This window comes from Somniosus microcephalus, chromosome 5, assembly GCF_052327205.1.
Source record: "Somniosus microcephalus isolate GS21.2 chromosome 5, FLI_Smic_1.0, whole genome shotgun sequence".
NCBI lineage: Eukaryota > Metazoa > Chordata > Chondrichthyes > Squaliformes > Somniosidae > Somniosus > Somniosus microcephalus.
Window position 1 is genome coordinate 170,071,696 of NC_140991.1, and position 27,893 is coordinate 170,099,588.

Consider the following 27,893-nt stretch of genomic DNA (forward strand, 5'->3'; position numbering starts at 1 on the left):
TTGCCCAACCTAGCGATGTGCTTGCTGAGTTTTTCCAGCATTTTCTGTTGTTACTAGCGATGTGCTTTTTGTGTTATGTTTTAAAGTTTTTGGCACTGAGATCCTTAGGAAGGTCAATGTGGTGCCATAGCAGGGAGAAGGCGAACAGGCCGATTAGTACCTTTAATGCAACACAGGGATAGTGTAGGGTGTTTATGGCCAATTTCTGTCTGTTCTGGGAGCTTGTGAAGTGGAGAGTGCATACTGTGCTGGGATGTGGAAGGATCAGCATCTGGAACAAGGAGAGAAGGTGAAGAGCATATTCATCATTGTTGTTCACTTTCTCCAGCAGTAACATGGGGCTGCTATATCCCCTCAGGTTGGTGTTTTTGCTGGGAGGTGTCCTGTAAAGTTCTGAGAGTTAGGATATTACTAATATGCTTAGGTACTTGATGTGTGCCTTTATATGCATATGAAGGGATAGTCCTCTTGGATTTGTGTGAAAATCTCTCTTTTAAGTAGTTGAGTTCTACTCTGATAGCTGCTCAAATTTTCTGATGATCTGAAAAATGTCGGGGGAGGTGGTGGTTGAGTTGGTGATGTATAGCAGAGATGGATTTTTTGTGCTCCACTCCACTGACCTGAACGCTTTGAATGAAGGTGCTTATTCTTATGGTCACATCTAGGAATTCTAAGGTCAACGAAAAGAAGAGCTGGCAAAATAGAGGTGCATCAGGCAACTGAAACTATAAAAGGCTTAACCATCCCAATGAAACAAGCACGTGCATACTAGCGGCAGGCTGAGGAACCCATAGCTCTAGCGGCCTCTAATGGATCTTGTTCCTGGCAGCAAGACGATGTGGTGAAATCCAGCTGTCTGAGGCAACAGAAAATGCAGGGCTCTTTCATATTGGTACCTCCAACAGGCCTGATAGTGATCAGTGATACACTGGCCAAGTAAGAAGGGAAGAAAGGGCCATGAAGTCAGGACTTTCTACTTTAGCACTGTTCGTCAGGCACCCCAGAATCAGTGACGTGAACTTTCATCGTCAGTGTGTTCGGCACAGAGCTTCACACTCTGGGAGTGCTAAAGATGAAAATTGACCCCAATATCAAAATGCTTAAAGAGAGCTCCTATATAATTTAAATCCAGGTCCAACTCTGAATGAATGTCGATATATTCATTCAATGAACTGTGTGGCCTGCTGAGTGTTTCCAGCATTTTCTGTTGTTGTTTCAGATTTCCAGCATCCGCAGTATTTTGCTATTATATTAGTGTTCAGTTGGTTGTGAGTTATGGAAAATATTAAAAGTAAAACTAAAATGAAAACACTGATGCACTTCAACTGCAGTGACGAGTACTTAGTCACTCTCTACAGCCTAGATTTTCTGATTGGTGTTATTTTAACAACACTGATCAGAAAATCTAGCTTTATGTGTCTAAGTCATGATTTCACACCCCAAGCTTAGGTGTTTCACAGAAGTGACAGTAGTAAGAGAATGGATATACCCGCATGATTATAAGACATCATGAACTGAGAGTGTCATCTGAAGCCCAAGGTGAGAAAGCAGTCTTGAAATAACTCTGGAATATCTACTATTCACTTTTAGCTTTTAAGTCTATTGTTTGAACTGTGTTAGGTGGGTTTATTAGGTTCTAAATCTCCTGACAGTGACTCTCAGTGCGTAGGAAGGGAGCGAGTGTGCTGCATGTCATTGATGTGTGATAACATCCACAATAAAGGATTAAAGATTACGATGTAATTTTATTAATAAACAATCAGGAGTTGTTGCCAGGTAGTAGTATGGCAAGTACACATTATAAAAGAATAATTTGGATGAGGCAAATAAAATGTTTCTGTTACACAGGCCCCATCTATTGGCAGTTAATAGAATACTACACGTCTATTGAAAACACAGTAACAAATAGGATAAACAAAATAATTCGCAAGGTTATTGAATGTAATACTCTGTTATTTGAATGAGCAGTCTGGCAAACTCTTGCTACATTTCTCCCATCTTCAAAAAAACATAAAAATGTACCTCCTCAACAGCCCTTTTAGCCACCTTCCCTAACCTGCTTCCTACTCCTGCTCAGGTCTGACCCTCAACTGTGAAGTGTGTTGGAATGTTTATCTACATTAGAAGTGCTATACAATTGTAAATTGCTGTTGATAGTATAAATTGTATGGGGTTTGTGGAAGGTGGTGGATTTGATGTGCTGAATGGCTTTTTTGTGTTTTATCATTTCTTATATACTCATTTGTTCTTATTGTATGAGGACTGGCTGAAGAAAAGTTAGGGTAAAAAATTAAATTATTCTAATCATTCAGTGGGTAAATGCATTGCATAGTATGGTGCTCAATCATACAGAACGGGAAGGTCCCAAGTTCAATCTTTAAGCTGTGCTGAGTTAGCTGGCCCCAGCCAGCATGGTGGTGGAGGCACTACAATTGGGCCTGGTACTCTTGGGATAAGGGATGAAAATATTAACCAGGCTTCCAGTTCCTGATCAATATCAGTGACCTCTGCTTCAAAGTGCGTATGTGTGGACGCCTGGTGGAAACAAGATGTAGTTTAACAGTAATGTTCCCCACACTATGGCTGAAAGACCTGCCAACATTCTCTGTCTAGGCTCACACATGAAGGATGCCAGTGGCTGTGGAACAGTATGCCTTTATGAGTCTTTAGGAGAGAAAATTGGGAAAACAAAACTCATTGATGAGGTCTTAGTCAATGTGGAGTCCAGCCTCATTGGCTGAGTTCAGGCTGTTCAATACTCAAATGTATACTGGATTAAAAAAAACATGGAACATGTAAATCCAACATCAGCTTGGAATACCAAACTACGGGCTTGATGGGCCAAATGGCTGCCTTCCGTGCTGTAACCATTCTAAGGTCATTAAAAAAGTGTAAATACTCTTCAATTTCTGCCAGTTGTAGAAAAATAGGGATACTGTACTTAACATGAAGGAAACCTCTGCTTTGCTGATCCCATTTGCACTGTGGATACATAGTGACTGCTGTAATTTCTGATGTAATTATTGTTTTCTTCTTAAAGATTCCTCCGTTTGTAACAGTGCCCCAGGATCTGGCCCCAGCTCTCCCAACAATAGCTCCAGCGGCATGTCAACGGAGAATGGATTAACTAATTCACATGCTGAGGTAAGACATCAGTGTTTTACATCACTGGCCATTGTACTTTCTCCTGTTTCCTCCCTCTCTAGCTCTCTCACTCTCTTCTGCCTCTCCTTCTTGCGCACTCTTTCTTGTCCCTCACTCTTTACTTTACCATTAAACCTTTTTTGGCACCAACATCAGCAGGAGAAAATTATTGGGGAATAATTTACACAATAAGTAGTTGGAAAAGGCAGCTTGATAGAAACCAGCTGAGATTTCAGGTGTGCTGTCAAAGAGTTCTGTGAGTGACTCATCCTCTTGATGTTAGAAACCCCCTTCGGCCTTTGCTGTGCTATTTGCAGTTGAGTGCTCCATGCAGTTATGCTTAGGTCTACATTTGGGATTTTGATGACAGCCACTGAATGATCTTTTTGCTGAGAAGCATAAATAATCTTTTACCATATTTTTCTAGTAAAGTATTAATAGAAAAACTGCTGGGGATATTTTGCATGAAAAAATAAATATTATTATCCTATTAGTTTCCTGAGACTGAGAGGTGCAGTGGATTAACATACTATCCTCTGGGACCTAAGTTTGAATCCAATCCAGATTGATAGGATGAAAGCTTTCTCCCTTTGACAGCTGGAAAAGTCTTTCTTTTGGCCAGCCTTTGTGGATTGGTGGGAATGTCAGTAATACAAATGGGTTTCTGAAAATTTCTTCGATTTGCTGTTTCAAGCAAAGCCATAAAAGAACATGTTTATAGTGTTTATGAGAAATATTGGGGTGGGGGGGAACAAGAGTGTTGAGTGAGAGATGCGACAAGTAGAGATAATTTTCTAATTCTTAGTAGGGCCTCTGCTGCAGCGCCAGGGCACTGTGTAACTAGAACACTGCTCAGGTACTTTAGTTGGATTATGGGGAAGTGGCTGCTTTAAATATTTCCCATGACCCTAATGAGCTTTGCCCATAGTTTTTGCATAGGCTTCCAGAACCCTTTACACTTACAGCCATATTTTGCTGTGCTGAGCCTGTCAGGCACGCGCAAAGCTGCAGGCTTCTGTGCTCGATAATATGGAAACGGACACCTGATGCGTGTCATTGCATTATCAGCCCTGATGTTATACCAAATAGCTACCATTGAGCTGCAATGCCTGAGAATCCTCATACTGATGCACAGACTGCCACATGATGCCATATCACTTCAGGTCCTCTCACTTTATCATCCTTATTACCCACTTATTAGTGTATGCCCCCTTAGCTCCACTGTACAACTAAGTTAAAAACACCTGTCGAGACAACGGAAAGGAGTGGCAAACCAAACCTTTTTTCTAAGTGTTAAAATATCTGTTGTGTATTATATACAATAACAAATGGTTGGCAGAAAGTTTAAGGCTGTAATTTAATCTGAGTTCTCTTGACCTTCTCAAGCAGCTTGAGCTTCATGATGGCAGTTTATCACATCATCAGTACACCTCAGTTAAATGACAGTCTGCAATCTATTAGCCTATATATGTGTTAAAAGTTTGTAGAAAATCACTTTCCCAGATGTTACATGATAGTAAGCGTGTGTTTGAAGCACTGTAGATTCAAGTCGGTAATTACCATTCACAGGTTATTGTTTAACCCTTTGCAGGCCACAGTAGTGTGTCTTCATCAAAAGTATGACAAAAATAAATGACTGAAACAAGTCTGATTACTGTGAAATAATTTTTTTGTTGTTACCTCAATTACCCAATTTTACAAAATCATGAAATACATTTTGTCTGACGTTTATAGGATTAAAAACAGGTGCATATTTTAAAAGTTGCAAAAAATTCATACAGCTTTGAAAGAGAATAATATCTGGAGCTAAACCTTTTAGAGAACTTAAGGTAGCACAAATGAATTGATTCTCGTCACACACGTTGCGCACAACTGTGTCTCAAGAGGCTGGTTTGTTTGTGTCTCAGCTGTTCAAGTAATTACTTAATTAGCTTGTTAATATAATGAAAATAAGAAAGCTTAAAAAACAGATATAATGCTCACCTAGTTCAGTAGTATTCAAAGCTGTAGTGTATTATGTGACCTTGATAAATCCTGGCACTCCCTGTATTAGTAGACAGTCAATATTATGACACCTTTGTTTTCAGTGACCTGTTTATGTGTGTAGTCTCTGTGACCTATCGTTTCATGTCAGAATGCCCCCATAAAGCCTCAGTGGGAGGTTCTGTTTTTAGGAAAAACAATCAGTGTTATTTTTCACGTTAAGAATCAGCCAAAGCCTGCAAGAGAAACAGCTTGGTATTCATGGGTTGCTTTTTTATGGGGTTTTTTGCCCAGGATAATTGATATCTCAGAACCTAAAGGTCCCAAAAGCGGAGGCGACAAATTATTATAATTCTGTCAGGCCAGGACCCCGTGCGCTGTTTCCCTCATGGAGGTGACTCTTTTATTTGAGTCACAGATGCATTTTTGTTTGGGAAGTAAGCAATGATTGTTGCTATACTGCTACACTAGGTGTTCTTTTACATTCAAGTTTCTCCCCTGTGGTCAGAGTCGTGTTACAGCTGGGAGTCCCCAAGAAGCCACAAAATAAAAGGGAAACTGTGTAACCTTCTCTTGTGTTTGAGTGCCGAGCGGGAGATGTGGGACAGAAATTGAGCTAATTGGAAAAAAGTTCAGGCCAACTACACTACCCCTTGCTGCTAGGGTTTCAGCTACTTTTTTAAAAAAGGAAGTGCAGCTGGAACCAATTCCTACTGCGTGTATCTGGATGGAATATTGTGGAAGTTTGGACAGTTATAAATGCACAGATTGGTGGTATTATTGTCAATGCAATGTTCAAATAGTGGCGTAAATCCAGCAGCAATTGCAGTACAGAATATTATCCCTTCAGTTTGGGTGGTAACCCATGGAAATGAGTGCTAGAACTGATACTCCATTTTCCAGTGCAGTACTGAGGGAGTGCGATGTGTCAGAGGTGCCGTCTTTTGGATGAGACTTGAAAACTGAGGACCCTTCTGCCTGTTCCAGGGGTTCAAGTAAAGGTTAAAGATCTCATATCCCTATTCGAAGAACAGCAGGGAGGTCTTCTGGTGTCCTGGCTGACATTCCTCCCTCAACCAACACCACCACCTGGTTATTCATCTCTGTGTTAGTTCTGCTATTTTGCTGTGCACTAAATGATTGTTGTGTTTGCCTATGTAACAGTGATTACATTTTAATGTAACACCTTTTATCAGGAGCCTTTGTGGCATTTCTGAGAAACATCATGAAGTGCATATACATGTATATTTATTTGTTCTTTAATAGGTCCTAACCTATCATTCCAAAACATGAAAAAAGCCTAATTGTACTCTACAAAAAATGACACAAATCATACGAGAGTTCAGTTCATATTAACCACACCTCTGGAATGTGTTGAATCCTGTCCTGTAACTATTACACATTTTCCTACTTTATGTTACTGTGACAAAAATGTATCATGGTATTGGCTTCTTGCTTTTTTGTCACCATTCATACAGGGTTAAAACAATTTTTAGTCACAAAAAATGGCCCATTTTATTTTGATATACAATAGCCCCAGAACAGATGTTATGTCTATGACAGATATCTGAGCATGGGACAAGCCATTCAATTCAAATATAAGCATCCTGTGGGCTTTCTTTCACCATATGTTTGATTGGCAGCTGTATTTGAGCTACATATTTTAATTACTTTTGTCCAATTGAAAATTCTGTCTGAAAACTATTGGGAAGATATAGGTAGGCCAGAGAGACTCCATGGAAGATCAGCAGCGAACAGCCTTTCACACTGGGGTTTAACACAGTGGATGTAACTGTTAGTTTCTATCATTCTGTGTAGGAATAGTTAAGCTTGTAGCTACTGTGATCTATAGCGTGTCAATGTTACTGTTCACTTATCAATTTAAGGTTTAATAAATCTGTTTGTCAGTTTATAGCCTAGGCCATGGTTTATAGAGTGCTTATTCTGTTGCCACCTGAAGTCAAGGAAGATCACATGGGGATACATGATACAACTTGTACCTCAGGAGTAGGAGGAAGGGAGGAGGCAGCCTGCAAATCTTCGTTCCGAATGGACTGTCCATGAGCGCATCATCAGACTCCGGTTCCCCTGAATGAAACTCCAGATCTCTGATGCTCAACACTTCCCCACCTTACCATCACTCTGTCACTGAACAGCAAGGCCTCCTCTTGGCCACAATGCTGAAATGAAAGCCACCACAAAACAAACATTCCAAACATAATTTAGAAATGATTAATTCCAAAACTACATTACAAATCACCCTTGTGCATTCCCTTAGTGTCTGTCTTTCATGTGCCTTTGCCTATTCTAGTGCTCCTATGAAATGCTACCCCAGTGGCTGTAGCATGGCTGGTGAAAGGCTGCTGACTTTCAGTGGGGCATACTGCCGGATGACCTCGAGCAGCTCTGGGCCTAGAAGGCCTGCCTGTAGACTTTACCACCTCGGTATGGGCTGCATCAGTCTAGGCTGGTAGGCAACAGCAAGGGCACGGGCGGAGTGGCAGTGGTGGAAATACGAATGCTGTCATTCTGAGAGAGGACAGCAGGTTCAAGCTCCACAGAGCCACTGCCACTCCCCCAGAGCAGCGCCTCAGCAATCTTAGTGATGTTTTGGAGGACAGATTGTTGGACTGCTGTGAGACCTTGCAAGCCTCTTTCCACACTTGTAAACGCAGCCCTGATGGCAGTCTGAGCCTGCATGACAGAAGTCTGAGCTTCCACTGCAGCACTCAGACGTTTGGTCACTTCTGCTTGTGCTGCAATGGAAGCTGAGACATCAGCCATCAGATGCTGCATCATGGTTGGATCCACAAGTGCGCTAATGGAGTTGCCCATCACTTCCATCATAGAAATCATGCGCTCCAAGCTCTGCACAAAGCCCTGTGCAAGGTTGGAGCTGGAATCCTCCCTGCACCTTGACAGTGACAAGAGGTTCTCTGGCAGGCCTGCCGTTGCACCAAGCATTCTGTGTGGCTGCCTATCACCCTTCTTCTGAAGGCCGCCCCATCGAAGGCCTCATCTGAGTCCTCTGCAGCAGAACCCGTGTGTGACCTCGCCCTCCGGGTTGCTGGCACCTGTGCTACCCTATCGTGCCCGCTGACTCACCCAAGTGCAGATCTCGCCTCTATGCTACCCTCAAGTTTGCGCAGTGCCATTTTCTGAGCTGATGCTTGTGAGTGTCAGATCGTGTGATGGTGTCTCTTCTCTATCACTCTCCTCCTCTACTGCTTCATGCACAGGCTGGACTGGATGGAACTCTTAGGTATCTGAAAGGGGAAAGGCACAAGGGTAGGGTTGTGGTGAGGAGAGGGGGGAAAGCACGATGTGCATGCTTACACCATCAGCTTGTAAGTGAGAAGAAATTGTGGGATGAGGGGGAAGTGGGATGTGAGAAGATAGAATTAAGTATGAGCATAATGTCATCGTAAATGCTTTCAGCCTTGCTGATTGCCATGGCCTCAGTGAGGGCCCCTCAAATTATATCCAGAACTGTCTCCTCCAGCTGGGTCAGGTTCTGCAGCTATGCCTGCCCCTCCACCTGTTAGTTTCTGTTGGCACCGGTTGTGTGCTACCTTGGCCTGCAGGAGAAAGGGAAGTGTGTCAGTGAGTGTGGTGCAATGTGTTTGGGTGATGTGTCCATGGTTGAATAGCTGGCATTGTGTGCAAGGTGTGAGATGTGGGTGTGAGGCTTGCAGCAGTGGCAAGTGTGTGAGGGTGAGGTGAAGCAATGATTGTTAGGTGTGAGTCGTGATTGCTAGAGATTGTTGGTAGGTGAGTGATGGGGGTGTGGTGCATTGAGCAGTGTGTGAGGCTGGTGGTGCAGTTGGTGGGATATGGCAATTGAAGATGCATTCACTTAACTTGACAACTTGTGTGAGGTAATTAAACTTCTTCCGGTTCTGCATCAGTTTCTGGGGAAAGACAGGTGGCACTGACAGCTTCAGCAATCTGCTCCCACTGCCTTTGTACAGTCTCTTTGGAGGACCTCTTGGCCCCCTGCAGGTAGAGGACCTGTCTCCTATCGAGCCTCTGCATTGGCATCCAGTGCTGCATCCGAGAACCACAGTGCCCTTTGCCCTTTGGAATGTGGTTGTAGGATGCAATATCATATCATCATGCCACCCCTGCACACCAGATCACAGCCACTTTTACACTATAGTTAATTTTTACGAATTTGCACACCAAGAGTGCAAATTTGTTAAATCTGCCCTGACTGATTTAAGTTATTTTTGTGCCTCATAAATAGCTGTGTAGGAGCCAAACACACTGTGCAAAAGCAACAATGTGAATTTGCTTACTCTGGTTATTTTGATAGGAGTGAAGACTCACTTCATGATGTTGGTTTAAGGATCACACAACATTACAAGCCAAAACTGCTTATTTATTAATTAAGCACACTGCAGTTTATCAAAAATGTCTGAAGTTTTTACAAGATGAGACTTTTGGATATCGGCAGTGCCATCTACAGGCAGGGGCCTTACCACATGGATGTTGAGCATTGCTGGAAGGAAAATTGGTTGGGTTCTGTAAGGCGTGTCCAATCCTCCCCTAGATTTTCTTTTCTGTGCTCTGTCCAGGTGATGCCCAATGCCCAGGTGTGACAAATATCCACCCTGAAGAATCTACTTTTGAAATATTGCAAAATCTTAATTTAAAACTCACTTTTGTGCTGTAATCTCGTGACTGTATGAACATGTTCCGCTGTTCTAAGCTGTTACTGGCATTGTACCCTTCCTTGGGAAATGATGCAGCCACTTTAAAAGCAGCTTTAAAGCAGATGCATTGGAAACAAGATGGTCAACATCTGGATTCCAATCGGCTGTGGCCTCCCGTTCTGCCTGAATGCCATTGTATGCCTTAAACCAAGTCTTATACAGAAGCAAATTTAAACATTGAGGAATATATGTGATGAGTCAATTCTTACAGTTCTTCTTCTCAACAGCAGTTGCTGCCACATCACAGGATTCTGAATTGGGATGGATCAGTGAATGCACTAAATCTCTACACGTCACCATCATTACCCAACATTACTCTGGGTCTCCCAGCTACAGCTGCCTCATCCGCCTCCTCCCAGATCAACGTACGTAATAATTATGGGTCAAAGGATTACTTAATCTCACTAATCTGTAACATCGGTTGAAGTACATAATAATCCTATATAACCCGCAGCAATGTGATCAGCCATTATAATACTGTTACCAAACTTTAAACAAAAATTACATCTCTGGTATGAGGCCACAGAGTAGTGGGATCTATGCCAGTGGTTCCTCACAGAGTTGATTTCTTAATCTCAGCTGGAAGAATTACCAAGTGGAGGCCAGGTGCTTGCCCACAGGGCATGAGAGAGAATCATTTCTGGGCTGGTGTCATAGTGGATAATTCAAAGAAAACTATCGGATGCCTGGGAGCAGATTACCCACTCGCTCTTTGAGATGTAGATTTTGTACGACAGAAGGAATTCAGGGAAGGATATTTTTTACACAAACTATATCTCCAGAGTATTTTGGACTCAATGAGATGTAAAGTATTGGTCAGACAGTAAAGGTGATTTTCCTCTTCACAGCACCTGGAGGATCCTCAGTTGACAGGCGCAGCAAAGAGTAAATAGAGCCAGAGACCTTCACGTCAGGCTTCCCCACCCCGCCGCCCCCGCCCCCTGCCCCCCGGTCTTGCTCCTGGACTAGGCCCAGTGTCATGATGGTAATGAGGTGGAAGGGGATGTTCCTAGCCTCTCGCTTCTCTAGATCAGACCATCAACACCCCCAGCGCAGCATTACAGCTTGCATCTGGACCCAATGGACCAGAGGGTCTGTGGTGGCCCTGGGGCAGCCTGAAGATTGAAGACGAGAAACCCAAAAAGATTTTGCAGGTACTTTCCTCAATTCGCCGCAGCCTGAGGGCCCTGATACCAGTTGCCAGGAGCTTGCAGCTGCACTACTGCTTCCTGCCCTGCTTTCTGGTGCTAGAACAGCCAGGGAGTGGACCTGCACTGGAAATATGTCCAGGCCATCCAAATAGACCAGGACAGGAAATTTAAAGGTTCCTAACTCTGGCAGGTGTAGTGTACTTCAGGTAGGTTGCAACTGCCGGGCGCCCAGCAAGGAGGTAGGCAGTGGAAATCCACCCCAGTTTCTTTTTCCGTATCTTTAAGCTATTTATTTTTCTCCCTTAGTTCAGGTCTGAAGTTCCCTGTTCCATGTACAATCCTCTTCAAATGCTGAATAACAAGACTTCTGTAACATGGGAACTCTAAGCATTCAGTCTAGGACAATGGCAACAAACATCAACTTCAGAATATGTTTTGGGATGAAATTGGTCTTCGATGATAGTGTAAAACAGGCGATAACAAATTGTCAGGCCTTTTACACCCTGCCCGAATTTCTTTTCCAATTTCACGCGCTATCTGTCTTATCTTTGAAACTGTTAAATAACAACGGGGTTGAAATCAAATGGTGGGTTGGTTGTCCCTGAATTAGCACCGTGCAGTTGTACTGTTTTATACTTGTAGAACAACATAGCCCTTTTAAATCTATTTGTAGGTGAAAAGGTAAAAGTTTCAGACTGGCCCCAAAGTTGATCAGCCATTCTGCTGGACTCTCACCATAACTCCAGCAGGAATTCGGCAAATGGCTGCAAACTCCTGTCGATCCAGGATACACCAGTTCCCAGACTTCCTCTGGTGCTACCTCTAGCCACGCTGTACAAGGCCAGTGATGCCGAGAGAGCAGATGCAGGGTTGGAGCTGAGATGGAGACTCCCTACATTGGGAGTCCCTGTGACCTTGGCCTACAAAGAGATAAGCACTTCTTTGGAAGCCAGTATGCCCAGTGAGAAGAGGTGTACCAGCCTATTCCATGGGAAATGTGGAGACCACCTTGGGAGCCCAGGGCATGGAAGTGATCTAGACCCCCGAAGCCCTAATAAAGTAAACATTTCTTTCAGTGTTTAATGCAGCCTCTTGAAAAGGGGCCACTGGGGACTGAAAGTAACTGTTCCTGTCTAGAGACCTCAACACCCCGCTCCCCCCACCCAGAGGACTGTACAGTAAAACCGCATTTTGTAGCATCCCAGGATAGGTGGGTGCACAAGATCTGCCCGAATTAGCATGGGCATTAGCTGCTTCTATTTCAATGAGGTGACCCCACACTACCCTACATATGCCAGTCAGGTCAGCACCGGAGGCTACCAGGAGGAGTGGGCCTGATGTAATTGCCAAGATTGTGGCCCAGGAATTCTCAGGCTCTGATCAAATAAAAACAGTTTCTTTAATTCAGAAAGAGATTACCAAAAAATTGATTTTTTTTACATAAATAAATATATTTTTTATATCTATATATAGATCTTTTTATTATATGTATATATGTATATATGTGTGTAAATATATATATATATATACCCCTGTCCACATATATAATTAGCCATTGCCCCATCCCAAATCGAGGAGACTGGATAATCCACTGGTGCCTATAATGGTATCTCGGCAGCGGCTGCCCCATCCAGCCTTGCAAGGGAGATTGGCCCACCATCACTCCGCCAGAGGTCCCCCAGGCCCTTCCAGGCCAAAGACAAAAATAAACTGCACCAACCTGCAACCAAAAGATGCCATGTTGCCTCAAGTCATGAGGTAATCAATCCCCTTTGGGAAGGATTGCCCTAGTCTGAGTATGGTTTGTGGTCTATCAAAAAGCATCAAAGTGACTCATGCCAGCTCTCTGCCTTTTAAGGGTGTAAAGGGTGGAATTCCCAAGGTAGCCCAGGAGCCCCCCCCCCCGACATGCCCGCTTGATGTGGGGGTTGGGGAGGGGGGTGCGGTGGGGGTGGAGAGGGATCTAGCAGATGTTTCTTTAATTTTACAGACATTACACTGGCAAGGAAAAACAAATTCAATGAAACTAAACGCAAGATAGACATTGCAAATTAAATATTGATTTAAAATTAAAAATTTGTTACAGGCCTCAACAAGTCAAAATTCTGACAGACATACCATTCAGGGAATGAATCAGGGAACAGCCCTTACTGGACAGTTCAGAGGAAGCACTCCTTTATCTGCTTACTTGCCGCCTGCACCTTTTGATGGGAAGGTTAACAGCACCCATCATGCCCTGCTACAGCACATGCTTCTGATGGAACAGGCTCGAAAACAGAGTCCCCTCACAACTGGTGAGTTGAATTTGTAACTGAAACTTTTGGATTCTTACTGAAAGTTTGTACTTTGCTGAAATGCTTTATGTTTACCTGAGAATTAATTTTACATCGGGACTTCTATGTAAAAGGAATAAATGGGAATTATATATTTAGTTCAGAATTATTATGTTTTCAAATTGTCACCTTGGAGTGAGATTTCTACCCCGTGCCATGCTTAATGAAATGGTAAACCTTAGCTTTAAGATTTTGTTATATAGAGTGTGCAGAGAACATCTTCCCTCCCCACTTTGAGGTAATTTATGGAATACATCTTTTAACAAATGGGCCTGTGAGTTTAACTATTGGACATTCTGAATTGCATACAACGAGCTTGTGGTTATTTTGGATTGTCAAATACTGCACAGCCTCATAACTTATAAGATTTCTTTTCAAAGTATCACAAGCTCCCCCAATGAGTGTTAGTGGAAAATTCAACAGCTTAGAAATTCAATCACGCTGCACCCATTTTACATACGTAAGTTGGGTGCCTAAGGTTTTAATATGGTGGGTGGAGTGTGTGTGCTCATTCTGTGTCGGAAGTGTACTGTCCGCCATATTGGATCGGGCTACTCAGTAGACATCGAGGGTGGGTGCCAGAAGCATTTAAAATACTCATTATAATATTCAAATAAGGGTCCTGCATTTGCTGTAGGTCCCTTTTGTGCAATTGGTCTGCCCCAACACCTGACTTGCCATGTGATAAATGCACCCAGCAAATTATGGTGCTAACAGGTAGCAAGAAACCTGCAGGAGCGTTATTTAAAGGGCTTATCTGCTCCATACAGGTTAGTTGCTGGTTTGTCCTCATAAGATGCCGGTCTGAGCCTTTTTTGGCTATTTTCTGTGTTCTACAGCTGAATTCTGATTTCTGGAAGCAACTATATGCTGGTGCTGGACTGCTTTGTAAACAGTTATATTGTAGTCATGGGTGGTCTGTAGGTCTGCCTTTGAGGCTGGAGGAGGAGGGGGAGCAGCCAAGAAAACTGGAGAGAGCAGGAGCAGCTGGGAGAAAAGGGAAAAGGAGGCCATTGTGCACGAGGCCATGCCCACAGCGGCCCTTCAGGGAGTACTTCTCAGACCTCAACTTCACCGATCGCATTATGAATATTTGTGCCTGATTTTCTGGCAGCAGTTATGATTCATTTGTCCTGCGCCAGTCCTCTGTGCCATCTTTATTCCACCAGTCCATCAGGTCACAGACTAGCTACTGGGTGACAAAGGGTATTCCTCCAGACCTGTTAGGTATCCGGACACAACTGTAGAGCTTTCCTACAATGAGAACCATGCCACCACCAGAAACATAATTGAGCAGAATGTTGGCGTGCTCAAGCAATGCTTCCACTGCCTGGACCGTTCAGGAGTAGCTCTGCAGTACAACTCTGATAGATTTCTGGTTATCTGCTGCATGCTGCATAACTTTGCGATACTGAGGGATCAGCCCTTACCACCATCTGGGCAACAAAAATGGAGGAGGAGGAGGAAGAAGAAGCACAGCACAAAGAGGAGGAAGAGCAGCAGCAGCATCGACCACCAATGCCCAAGCTACCAGAGCTCTTGGAGAACAACTCATCCAAGAGCGCTTCATGTGAACCATCCCTCCCGTCTACGTACATCATCAACAGATCCACAGTCCTTATCACCACCGCCTTACTACCACCATCCGATTGCCTGCCTTCAGTCCAGACTTATGGATCGTATCCTCACTTCGCTACAAATATTAGCAGTAAAACCAAATCTAGGGAAAAAAATGGCCCCAACAACTCTACTCTGTATGTGTTTAGTAGTTAACAGGAATAATTAAGAATTACCGTTGTGCAACCACTTAGTGCCTGTCTTTTGTGCTTGTTTACCTATCCTAGTGCTCCTATGAGGTGTACCCCAGCAGCTACAGCTTGGGAGGTGAAAAACTGCTGACCTTCCATTGAGGACACTTCAGCTGGCCATGATGGGTGACCTCAAGTAACACTGTGCCTGAAGGGCCCAGCTGCAGACTACAGCATCTCTTCATGGGCCGGGGCTGGGGCAATCTGGCCCAGCTCACTGTGTAGCACTAACAAGGGCACTGGCGAAGTGGGTAGCCGGAGAGCAGACATGCTGCCATCCTGAGAGAGGACAGCAGGTGCTTCTCTCATGGAGCCAAGGCCACTCTCTTGGGACTGCACCTCAGCATTCCTACAGCTCTGTGTGAGAACAGAATGCAGGATGCTGTGGAAGCCCCTGTCAACGTTGGCCCCCAGAGCCAAAATAGTAGCAATCTGAGCTTCCATGGCAGCTGTCAGTAGAGGCTCCATCATGGTGGGCATCATTGTTGCATTCATCGAGTTGACCACTCGCTCCATGCTTGACAGAATGGTCTTCATGATTTTCTTTGGTAGACTGAGCCCATGAGGTTTGCAGCTGAGTCCTCTGCAGCAGAGCTAGTATGCAATCTCGCTCTCTAGCGAGATAGCACCAGTGTCGTCCGATCTTCCTGCCCTAGTTTTTGCACACTTGTGCCTGGTGATTGCCTGGTTTTCTGCCCCCACCCAAAAAAAAATGCAGTCATTAAGGTGCGTAGGTAGCGCAGGCTACACACCTCATCCATTATAATGAGTTGCCACCACGAATTTCATATTGTCCACGCACCCACGTTAACAGTTTTTGGGCACAGTCAAATGCCTAGGCCAACATGTCTTGTACTGTAGTATCCAACCATACAGATCATGAAAGTCCCCAGTTCACCCTTGGTCTATGTTGAATTAACTGATTCAAGGCAACTACTTTGGGTAATGGTGAAAGGTTCACTATTATTAGCTACAGACTAGGTGAATTAGGGAGGGAAAAAGGATCATCCAGGGTTCATGTACCTGATCACTATTCATTGCTCTCCTCTGGAAGGTGCATGTATATGTATGTTGGAGAATGGTGGGATTGGAGGCAGGGGGATAAATCTTCAACTTCAGTGCCTGGGTGCAGTGCAGAGAGGAAGATTGGGTGGGACGGGTTGCCTACATATAACAGAGCTTGCCCAATTTTCCTTCCATTTGAAATAATGGAAGCAAAATCAGATAGGCTTCGTTACAGGTATGCAATCTTTCACCCAATTTTCCACTCTGCATTGTGGCAGGTGACGTGTTACAGCCAGGTTCTAAAGAGGAACATTTACTCCACTGTCCAAAGCCTGAGGAACCTTATCCCAACATGACACATTACCCTTTGGCGAGGTGAGATAAAGGGAGAGAACTGAGTAAAGAAAGAAGAGTTTGGATTGAATATTACAATGGGTTAAAGCATTGTGCATTAATGTCTGAAACATGGGTACAAATTCAGCCAAAACTGTGAGCTTGAAAGTTTCCTGTTTCTAGCAGATGTGAAGATCTGAAATGAAATAAATTTGTGGAGTTTTAGACCATTTTCTAGTTTGGTGCTAATTGGTACTAAAGAACTTCAGTCTTGTTCCAAGAGGCCACAGCTGGTGTGGAAAATGAAAATGATGCAGTAGTGAGTGCCCTTATAAGGTTGGAATCAAAAAGCATTGATGAAGCAAAGGAGGGGCAGTTTACCAGCATTGGTAGCTCTCAACAAAAACGGTTTCCTACCCATCTCTGAAAAAAGAAGTCACAGGCATTCAACACTTGTGTTAAAATGTAACCTAAACCTGACTGATGGTTTGTCCCAATATCACAGGAGTTGCAACAGACACCTCATTCTTCAGGTCAACAATTTGCAATTTCCACAGCTCACTCAACTGCTCACCTAATGAGAATGACATGAACCTCTAGTGTTCACAGGATAAATCTTCTGGTCTCAGCCATTACGTGACCGGAACAAATTTCAGCGAGTGTTATGAACAGCAGTTTGCACAATGGTCAGGCAACCTTTCAAGTTCGACCTAATTAAATATTCATGTAGAGCTCTTGGCCTAGGTTGGGCCTGGTGCTGGGAGCACACTTAATACAGGATGTGATTTCCTGTGCAACTCTAGCTCTTAAAGGGATGCTGCTGATGTTTAAAGGGAGGTGATTTTCTGCAGGCCAACCACAAAATCTTTTCCAGCAAATCTTGGTGTTTCATTTAGCGACATAAAAAAAGTTGGAGGAGAAGTGGTCTATTCTCAGTTGAGGTGCTGCTATAGTAAGTACAGAAAACAAGGTGCCCTGTTTGGGCAGAAGGGGACCATCCTACTGGGAGAACATCACGCACTGGATGGGAAGATGTAGTTGTAAGGGTGAAAGCAGTGTGCAAAATTCACAGGAATTTGGAACAGATGAGGGAAAAGTTTGGCAAGGTAAGTCTAGCATTTGTCTATGCAATGTACCTGAGCAAAGCATAAATGTCATAATAAGTTTCCCATCAACCTATTGCAACTGTAACAGAATCTCATGCATGGCCAAATTGTTGCAGCACAAACTTTGTAACTGTCATTGAACTCTGGAACTATCTCCTTGAAGGACATGGCATCACATAACAAGAGACATGCCTGCAACTTTAGGTGCTTAAGCAAATTAAAGGAGATCACCATAAGATCTGGAGCCAGAGGCTATAGAGAAAGTGGGCATGAGTGAATCCAGTGGCCGCCCCCTAGCATTTTTCCTATCTTTTTCCTATTATTCTTTCTTCCTGTACTCAGTCAGTCATTCACTCACTCACTTACAAACGCAAGCCTACAATACAATACAACAGCATGACACGCAATATATTGTTTTTAAGCATTTTTTAAAGAGTTGCGCTGTAGCCAGAATATGTTCCTCTTCTGTTTCTGTAGACCTGCCCCATGAACCAACCACAGGTCTCAGTATTGCAGATAAAGCCAGCACCTCATAGCACCATACCTGTTACAAGCATCAGCACAGTACATCCACCATGGGGGATTTAGGATAATTAGTTTGAGGAGTGAGGATCAGTTGAAGCACTGAAGACGAGTGAGGAGTGTTAGATCCGTGTATCTTGATGTTGTGTCCTTCAATAATTAGACAAGAGACTGCAGGGAACAATCAGCAGGTGTTTACTGAATGAGGGTTACTCTGAAACTAACTGTACAGATCCCTACTCAGGGTTTATATACAGGTGTGGTCACTGCCGGTACTACAGTATACAGGAGCTGTAAAAAGTAGTTCTCCCCTTAAAGGTACATACATTACAAGGAGGAACAAGTGGTGGCTGTGGATGGCCAGCTTGTGTCAGAGCTCACCGGCCAAGGACAGGGATTGGAAACTTACAGGCTTGCATATAGAAGAATGATGTAATTTGAGCACAAACATTTGATGCTGTAATTTGAGAGTGTGCAAAGCACCCTGAAAAAACTTGGCAACTGTGAAAAGCCCATTTCCCACATGACCGTTTAATTGAACTGCAATTTGGCCATGAAAACTCAGACTGCTGCTATCAAGACCTTTAGCTCCAATCTCTAATCAGGTCTCGTGTCTGGTTTCAATCTTACTGGGGGAATCAGATGGTGAAAATCTTCAGGTAGGATGAGACTGACCTTATTGCTGCCTTCATGGATCACTGGGATGCTGAATGAGTACCCAGCAATAGAGTCATGGCTCAAATAGGCATGGATTAGGTTGCTGTATCTTGGGGCAATGCCACACCTGGCTCATGCTGCATCTTGCACAATTTCGTGGACCATGGAACAGGCGGATCAGGAGGCACATGAGGAGGAGGAGGAGCTGGAAAGCAACTTGCAGCCAGGAAGATTCAAGTGTCGATCATTGATTGACAGGATGTTTGTCTAAGTCTGTAATCTGAACCCTGCAAGAACAGCCTATCCTGTGGTGTATGATATGGTGGCCCTAATAACACCCTGTATGTCATTACAATCAGCTGTACCTTCAACTATCCCATGCATGGCCATCAACCCTGCACCTCATCCCTTCATATACCCCTTCTCAAAAGAAATCTTCGGATTACGTTGAAATAAAATGGGTAATTTTCCAAAATTGTGTTTCTCATCTGGGGCCTCTCCCATAGGGACGCAGATTGTAAATTTGGCAGACTGATACCCGTGATTTCCTGCTAATTATAGAAAAAATATGGGGACCACTTACCCAGCTTTCTGCTATGTGCCCTGGGCAACCCCTTACAAATCTGTTCAGCCAGCTGAAGCACGACTTCATTATACCTATAGCACATTCGATAGTGATGCAGGTGGTCGCATGTGTCTAATTATATTGATGCTCCCATCATATTCCTGGCTATCTTAATGAGGTCATAAACCAGAGCAAAAAAAAGGGTACAGTGGCCATCTAGGAGTCCATCTTGTTTGCCTTCTTCAATTTGCAGTGGTATTGTAGATTTCCTTAAAATGATGGCTTCATGACTGTTACCAGGCTGGCAGACTTTTATTTGCATAATTTGTGCATATCGTCACAGACCATCTATACGTTTCATGGTTGGACTATTAGAAAAGCTCAAAACTTTGGGGATCCAGGATAAGAAATTGGCTGAAGGGTAGAAAACAATGGATACTTGTTAGCGGAGTTATTCCAGTGTGTAAGAAGTACTGAGTGGGAACGGTGGGGTGGGGGGCGCTGGTGGGAGGGGCGGGGAGTGAACTGAGGCCTCAGTATTGGGACCACTACTGTTTATAATTTGTATCAAGACTTGGATTCAGAAATTCATTGCAATTTGCAGATGATACCAAACTATTGGGAGCAGTGGAATCAAATGAGGCAGATGAGAAATTACAAAATAAGTTGGACAAAATATGTATGTGGCAGAAAAACGGCAAATGAAATTTAATAGAGATAAGCGTAAGGTATTCCACAAAGGAAGCAAAATTGGGTGACAGACATACTCCATGAATGGTATTGAAATAGCTATGGATGAAGTTGAGAGATCTATGGAGGGAAAATTCAGTTGTTTGCACCTCCTGTTAGCGCCTTAAGAGGGCGCTAATGGGGCGCAAAGCAACTAGTGCCCGGGCGCGGCGAAGTTTGCGCCGCTCGCGAAATTAACTAGGCATTCTGTGGCAGCGCTAAACACTACCGCCACGATCTCCTGCGCCGGCAGTTCGTGACGTCAGTCGAGTGCGCAACGCCCCGGTAGCGCCCCGGACTGGATATTGAGTGGCGCCCCCTGCCTTACCGCCTGCCCCTAGCAACGACAGGTTGAGGGGAGCATTTTGCAGTCAGAAAGGGACTGAGGGAGCGCTATTTAAAGGCGACCCCTGCCTTTTTTTGTTGGTGACATTTTTGCACCACACATTCTGAGAGAGAGAGAGAGAGAGAGAGAGACTTCTGGAGAGATTCAATGCTGTGTGAAGGAGTTTTGGGTACTGAGCAGCACTATGCAGGTTCATTTTGATTTGCCCTTCCTTGCTTCGCCAGCGTTCTGAGGTAGCGCCTTGCTCCTTGGCCTTTGTGCCTTAAGATGGGTGTGAAGCGCCTGATTTAGTGCTCCAATCACCTCCAGGGGCGATAAAAGCCAAGTTTGCCATCGGAGGTGATAATTAGCGCCAGGCGCTAAACTTTGCGCACGGCCGATAATGGCGCTCCAAAAGGGGCGATACTGAATTTTTCCCCCTATGAGTCTTAGTAGACTCGATGCTTAATATTTCCAACCAACGCAGAGCAGCAATCAGCAAAACCAATAGAATGTGAAGAGTATAGCCAAGACAATAGAATCTAAGTCAGAGGAGATCAGACCTTACCTTGAGTACTGTATCCATTCAGGTCACTGAGAAACAAGTGAAATATTCAAGGCAATGCAGACAACAGCCACAGCCCAAGTATGTTATGATGGAAGACTAGAAAAACTTGGGTTCTACAGCCAAGAAAGAAGATGCTTAAGAGATGATCTTATTGAAATGTACAAGATAGCTAAGCATATGGAAAAGGCAAATCTGGAATATTACTTTAAAGAAAATTGCAACAGTAGGACAAGAGGACATAGATTCAAACTAGTAAAAGGTAAATTCTTCTTCACTCACAGTGATCAACACATGAAATTGACTTCCAAATAGAGTAGTGGCAGTGAAAACAGTTAGATGCCACAATGGGAGTGGGGAGGGGGGATATGTAGGGTATTTCTGGATAGATGAACTAAGATAGGCAGAATGGACTTCCTTATCTGTAACTGTCTTATGATCTTGTGAATGAAATCCTTTTCTGTTCATCAAAGTCATAGAATTCAATGCAAGGATGTGGATAGCCAATGTTACAGATTTTGAGTCTGCCTTAGAAGACCTCTCAGGTTCAGCCACACTGGTCTCTACTATAAATAGAGCCCATGCCTATTAAGAACATAAGAACATAAGAAATAGGAGCAGGAGTAGGCCATTCGACCCTTCGAGCCTGCTCCGCCATTCAATGAGATCATGGCTGATCTTCTGCCTCAACTCCATTCACCAGCCCTATCGCCATATCCCTTGATGCCCTTACTAGTCAGAAATCTATTGACTTCTGTTTTGAATATACCCAATGACTGAGCCTCCACAGCCCTCGGGTAGAGAATTCCAAAGATTCACCACCCTCTGTGTGAAGAAATTTCTTCTCATCTCAGTTCTGAATGGCCTACCCTTTACCTTGAGGCTGTGGCCCCTGGTTCTAGACTCCCCAGCCAAGGGAAACATTCTCCCAGCATCCACCCTATCAAGCCCTGTAATAATTTTGTATGCTTCAATGAGATCCTCTCTCATTCTTCTGAATTCAAGAGTTCAGGAGTTCACGCAAACTGCCCAATATCTAATTATAAGATGGCATAACCTGAGGATGTAACAATAGGACCCTCTTGTGATCTGAATTGGATATTGTGTTCTTGTATGTGCCAGTTCTAACAGTTGTAAAAAAAAGGCATTAACTCCAACTTAACTTCAGTTCCCTCCTCCTGAGACAAGTATTTAAATCAGACTGGCCTGTCCAAATTAGCAGACTAAATATACTTACTTTTGGTCAGTCTTAGCATTGAATCAGACTAAGAAATAAAAACAGAAAATGTTGGAAACACTCAGTTGTTCAGCCAGCATCTGTGGAGAGAAGAAAGTAGGGTAAATGTTTCAGGTTGATTTTTTAAATTTTTTGTCAGAATGTACGTTGGGCCTGGTTGACTTTATTCTTAAATTAACCTGCCTAGCCTTACATGCCTCTCTCTCAGCCTCACCAACTGATCTCCAGTATATGGGCCTTTGTTCTCTTAATCCCTGACTCCCAGCTAGAAGAGCTCCCAATCAAACCTGCTACCACATCCTCCCCTTTGAAATAGCTTCATGCAAAACTGAACAAGAAGGGATATTCCAACTCCCTAAATTGAAAATATTTACTGGGAACATCTGAGATGAGATAACGGCTCCCCTCTTCTCCCTGATTGTCAGGGGAAACAAATTCAATGGTTGCTCTTTAACAAACCAATCCACTCTTTGTCCTAGCAGCTGCAGCATGTGGTTGTAAGATGGGTTTTCACCTTTAGTGAACTCTCTTTCATTTAAAAGCAACACTTCAACATAAATCATATCCAAATCCTTTCCACGGCAAAATGGCTGAAAGCCCAAAATACGACAGCCAAAAACATACCATCAATAATGCACTGTGCTTAAGGAAAACCAGCCACACTGAACAAATGCAGTGCCCCCGATGCTGCTGCTGGCTTTCCACTGATGAACTGCATCTATCAGTTGTTGTAAGCATTGTTGCATTGCTGATTGATCCATTTGGCATATATCCTCTGAGGTAGCTTGGACTGATCTGGAGAAATTAAAATTCCACGGCTTTGGTCACCTTCGCAGCCACTAACAAAGCTGTCCCTATCAAGGATCTTATCTGAGGGTCAGGCTAATGACTATGGCATATAACTGTTACTGCCTCCTTGATGAAGACAGATTTCCTCAGACATATCTTGATAACTCTGCCTGGGTTTGTAGACACTGGTGCTTAGGTAAGTGTAGCCTATTTCAGGCATAAATGTCCTGTCTCTCATCTCTCCTCGGCTTATTATCTTCCTTCTCCAGAACAAGCAGCGAGAGTGAGAGGAGCACCCAGAGGAATTCTGGTTGAATTTAATTTTGGTTGTAGTGACTAAAATTGCAGCTCCAAGAAATTTAACAGTTGGAAAATACAAAAAAACTAAAGCAGAAAGCTGCAAAGCAATCTCAAAGGATAGAATTTTTCCTCCTAAGCATTGCTCATTTCATATGTGTTCAGTCATTCCACAGCTTAGTCCCAACAAGGAACCCACACCACAAGATAATTTGAATGCATGATAATTTTGAGGCTTTAATTGAAGGTGAGAACCCTACTATGCTGAAATATGGCCCGATCAAAAAATTGTATTTAACATGCATTGGGCAGGGGGGAGCAAAAGGCCTTGTCCGATTTCCTCCCAGCACGTGGACCTGGAAATCAGCCCTCATCTTTGACCTGGCATTTTAGTGGAACACTTCAATCATGATGCGGAAGTCTCAGGATATCTGCAGTACATTTATACCCTTCCGCTATAAACACATTGCTCAAATCAAAGCTATGGTGGCATTGAGTATTTTTAGAACAGCTTTAAGCACTCAGGCCTGTGTTTGGTTTTATCCAGACTCAACTTTTTAAAGTGATTACTGTCATTAAAGAAATCTGAAACTAACTGAAAAAAAACGTCTATAAATACCAGTTCAAACAAAGATTTGACATCCGTTTTTAATTTTTGTTTTGGCATCAGTGGATATAGGATCAAAGTATTATTTTCTTTAAAGTATACGTCAGAAGAAATGAATAGAAACACTTTTACATGCACACTGTCAATCAGTAATATGCAACGAACTTCTTTCATCGAACAGTTGCCAAAAGTACTTAATATGGCAATAATCTTGTAGCAGCCATGGAATTCGCTAATCAGATACAGTATACTTCTCCTGTTGGGTGGATTTTGATGTCTTTCTCCCTAGTACTGTCATAGGCATCATGCTACCATCCTGCCAATCTTTGCATTGTTTCCAATCATTACAGAGCATGGCAAATAGAATCTTCCTTATTTTAATTTGTCATCTAGGGGGCATTATCCAGCAAACTCTAATCCTGGACATTGGATGCTAACCAATTCTTCAGGATTCAAATGATCGTGCAGGACAGTTGGATTTATTTGCTGAATTTTGCTGTGAAAATAACAGTGAGGCTAACAATGCTCATCGTTATTTACGTGGAAATCGGACAGCAACTTCTGGCGACCGCACATGCGCAATTAAACGCAAAAATCCGAAAGTTGCTGTCCGAGATGCCCTGCTCCTCCAAAAGCTATGTGATAAATGGTAATTCGCTGTCTGACTCACTGTTCAAATACATTGAACGGTCTGAAGATCCTGTACATACCTCATAGATATGGACTAGACTCGCAAAAAAAAGTTAGGGCTTATCCATTCCAGTCTAAGTCCCCTTTTAATGGCATGGCAAGTCTTAATTAGTGCCAAACAACCTCTCTGGCACTGAAAATTAACTTTTACAAGTGTGTACTCTCATTCCTTCCACTTTTAATTATTGTTGATTTGTTTTTAAATTGAATTTTTTTTTACTTTTTCTTTCTGTCGCTTTTAGCTCTCTCGCTCTCTCTCTTAATCCAATTTTTCTTTCCCTCTTTTTCTTTCTGTACCTGATTTGACATTGAATTCACTATTCTAACTGACACTTGCTGGTTCAAACACTGCACTGCACAGTAACGATTCTTCAATCTGATTAGTTCAGGAGATACACAGCTGCTTGCCCTGTAGAGGACGCTGAAAGCAACTTACCGTGCAAAACCCATAGAAAGTCTATGGGCAAGTGCAAGTTCAGCCGTTCATTTGCCGCTGAAGGCAGAATTCGGCCCATTTTATTCAGTACTTGTGATTGAAGTATGCATTTTTGTTTAAATCAAGTGACAATTTTTATTTCACTGCCTTTGCATTTTGTCACTTTGAAGTGTGAGGAGCTCATGGACTTCTTTGTCTCTAAGTTTGAGACCATCCGTTCAGCTGCCTCTGCCACTTCCCTGTCCTCCACTAGCCCACCGGGACAAACTTCCTCTAAGGTTCCCCCCTGCCCTAGCCCTGAACGCGCAGCTTTCTCCAGTTTCTCTTCGATCTATCATGACCTCTCTGTGCTCATCTTGTCCATGAGACTCACTTCCTGCTCCCACCAAACTGCTGACCACCCAACTTCCTTTTCTGGCTCACATGTTAGCAGACATCACAGAATCACAGAAACCCCACAGTGCAGATAGAGGCCATTTCGGCCCATCGAGCCTGCACCGACACATATCCCACCCGATCCCCGTAACCCCACGTATTTAATCCCCCTAACACTAAGGGTCAATTTATCATAGCCAATCAACCTAACCCGCACATCTTTGGACTGTGGGAGGAAACCGGAGCACCCGGAGAAAACCCACGCAAACACGGGGAGAATGTGCAAACTCCACACAGACAGTCGCCCGAGGCCGGATTTGAACCCGGGTCCCTGGCGCTGTGAGGCAACAGTGCTAACCACTATGCCACCGTGCTGATGGTTCTCTCGCCTCAGGTACTGTCCTCCTCTCCCTCAAATCTGCCGTCATCACCCCTCTCCTCAAGACCCTCCGCAGTCTCTAAATTGTCAGACTGCTCGTCCAACATCCAGTACTGGATGAGCAGAAATTTTCTCCAATTAAATATTGAGAAGACTGAAGCCACTGTTTTCAGTCCCCGCCACATCTCCGTTCCCTAGCCACCGACTCCAACCCTTTCCCTAACATCTGTCTGAGGCTGAACCACAACCTTGGTGCCATATTTGAGCCCAACATGAGCTTCCAACCACATATCCGCGGCATAACAAAAACCGCCTATTTCCACCTCCGTAACATTGTTAACTCAAGACTTGACTATTCCAATGCACTCCTGGCTGACCTCCCACATTCTACCCTAAGCAAACTTGAGGTCATCCAAAACTTGGCTGCCCGTGTCCTAACTCGCACCAAGTCCCGCTCACCCATCACCCCTGTGCCCACTGACCTACATTGGCTCCCGGTTAAGAAGCGCCTCGATTTCAAAATTCTCATCCTTGTTTTCAAATCCCTCCATGGCCTCGCTCTTCCCTATCTCTGTAATCTCCTCCAGCCGCACAACCCCCAAAGATATCTGCGCTCCTCTAATTCTTCCCTCTTGAGCATCCCTGATTTTAATCGCTCAACCTTTGATGGACGTGCCTTCTGTTGCCTAGGCCTTAAGCTCTGGAATTCCCTCCGTAAACCTCTCCGCCTCGCTACCTCACTTTCCTCCTTTAAGACGCTCCTTAAAACCTACCTCTTTGACCAAACATTTGTTCTTCTGCCCTAATTTCTCCTTATGTGGCTTGGTGTCAATTTTTTGTCTTTTAATACTCCTGTGAAGCACCTTAGGACATTTTACTACGTTAAAGGCACTACATAAATGCTTGTTGTTGTTATTGAAAGGCACTATATAAATACAAGTTGTTGTTGCTGCGTGCCTTTGGTGGGAGGAGAGGGTGAATTATTTACCATATGGAGCTAATTTTTTTAACAGGTTTAATTGTCAATAATATATCAGGGCAAGTCTTTGAAATCAAAATGGACTATTATGTGCAACTTGAACAGCAATGACCACAGAAATTGGGCGTAAGGAACGATGGTTTGGAGTTCACGTGCGTCTGCGTCTGCACCTGCACTCACTCGGAGGTCGAACTCCAAACCATCGTCAACACCTTCACCGAAGCATATGAGAGCATGGGCCTTACACTAAACATCCGTAAGACAAAGGTCCTCTACCAACCTGCCCCCGCCACACAGTACTGCCCCCCGATTATCAAAATCCATGACAAGGCCTTGGACAATGTGGACCACTTTCCATACCTCAGGAGCCTACTGTCAACAACGGCAGACGTCGACAACGAAGTCCAACACCGCCTTCAGTGTGCCAGTGCAGCCTTCGGTTGCCTGAGGAAGAGAGTGTTTGAAGACCAGGACCTCAAACCCGGCACTAAGCTCATGGTCTACAGAGCAGCAGTGATACCCGCCCTGCTGTATGCCTCCGAGACATGGACCATGTACAGCAGGCACCTCAAAGCACTGGAGAGGTACCACCAATGCTGCCTCCGCAAGAACCTGCAAATCCATTGGCAGGATAGACGCACCAACGTCAGTGTTCTTGCTCAGGCCAACATCCCCAGCATCGAAGCTTTGACCACGCTCAATCAGCTCCGATGGACGGGTCACAGTGTCTGCATGCCCGATACGAGACTCCCAAAACAAGCGCTCTACTCGGAGCTCCGGCACGGCAAGAGAGCCCCAGGTGGGCAGAGGAACCACTTCAAGGACACCCTCAAAGCCTCCTTGAAAAAGGGTAACATCCCCATTGACACTTGGGAATCCCTGGCCCAAGACCGCACAAAGTGGAGGAGAAGCATCCGGGAAGGCGCTGAACACCTCGAGTCTCTTCGCCGGGAGCAAGCGGAAGCCAAGCGCAGGCAGCGCAAGGAGCGCACGTCAACCCAAGCACCCCACCCACCTGCCCCTTCAACCACCGTCTGCCCCACCTGTGACAGAGACTGTAGGTCCCGCATTGGACTCATCAGTCACCTGCGAACTCATTTTTAATGTGGAAGCAAGTCATCCTCGGTTCCGATGGACTGCCTAAGAAGAAGAAGTAAGGAACA

General features: G+C 44.1%; 1 protein-coding gene across 2 annotated transcripts in view; it reads left to right on the forward strand.

Annotated features, from left to right (window-relative positions):
• Window positions 1–27,893, forward strand: part of LOC147117434 (histone deacetylase 9) — a 1,471,293-nt gene that overhangs the window by 993,765 nt on the left and 449,635 nt on the right. Inside the window, exons 9-11 of one of the 2 annotated variants that reach the window (XM_085988432.1) lie at window positions 3,041–3,144; window positions 10,070–10,207; window positions 13,080–13,287. In XM_085988432.1, coding sequence (XP_085844558.1) covers window positions 3,041–3,144; window positions 10,070–10,207; window positions 13,080–13,287 — 450 coding nt within the window. The remainder of the gene's footprint in view (window positions 1–3,040; window positions 3,145–10,069; window positions 10,208–13,079; window positions 13,288–27,893) is intronic. The other variant, XM_085988433.1, reaches the window with a different exon arrangement.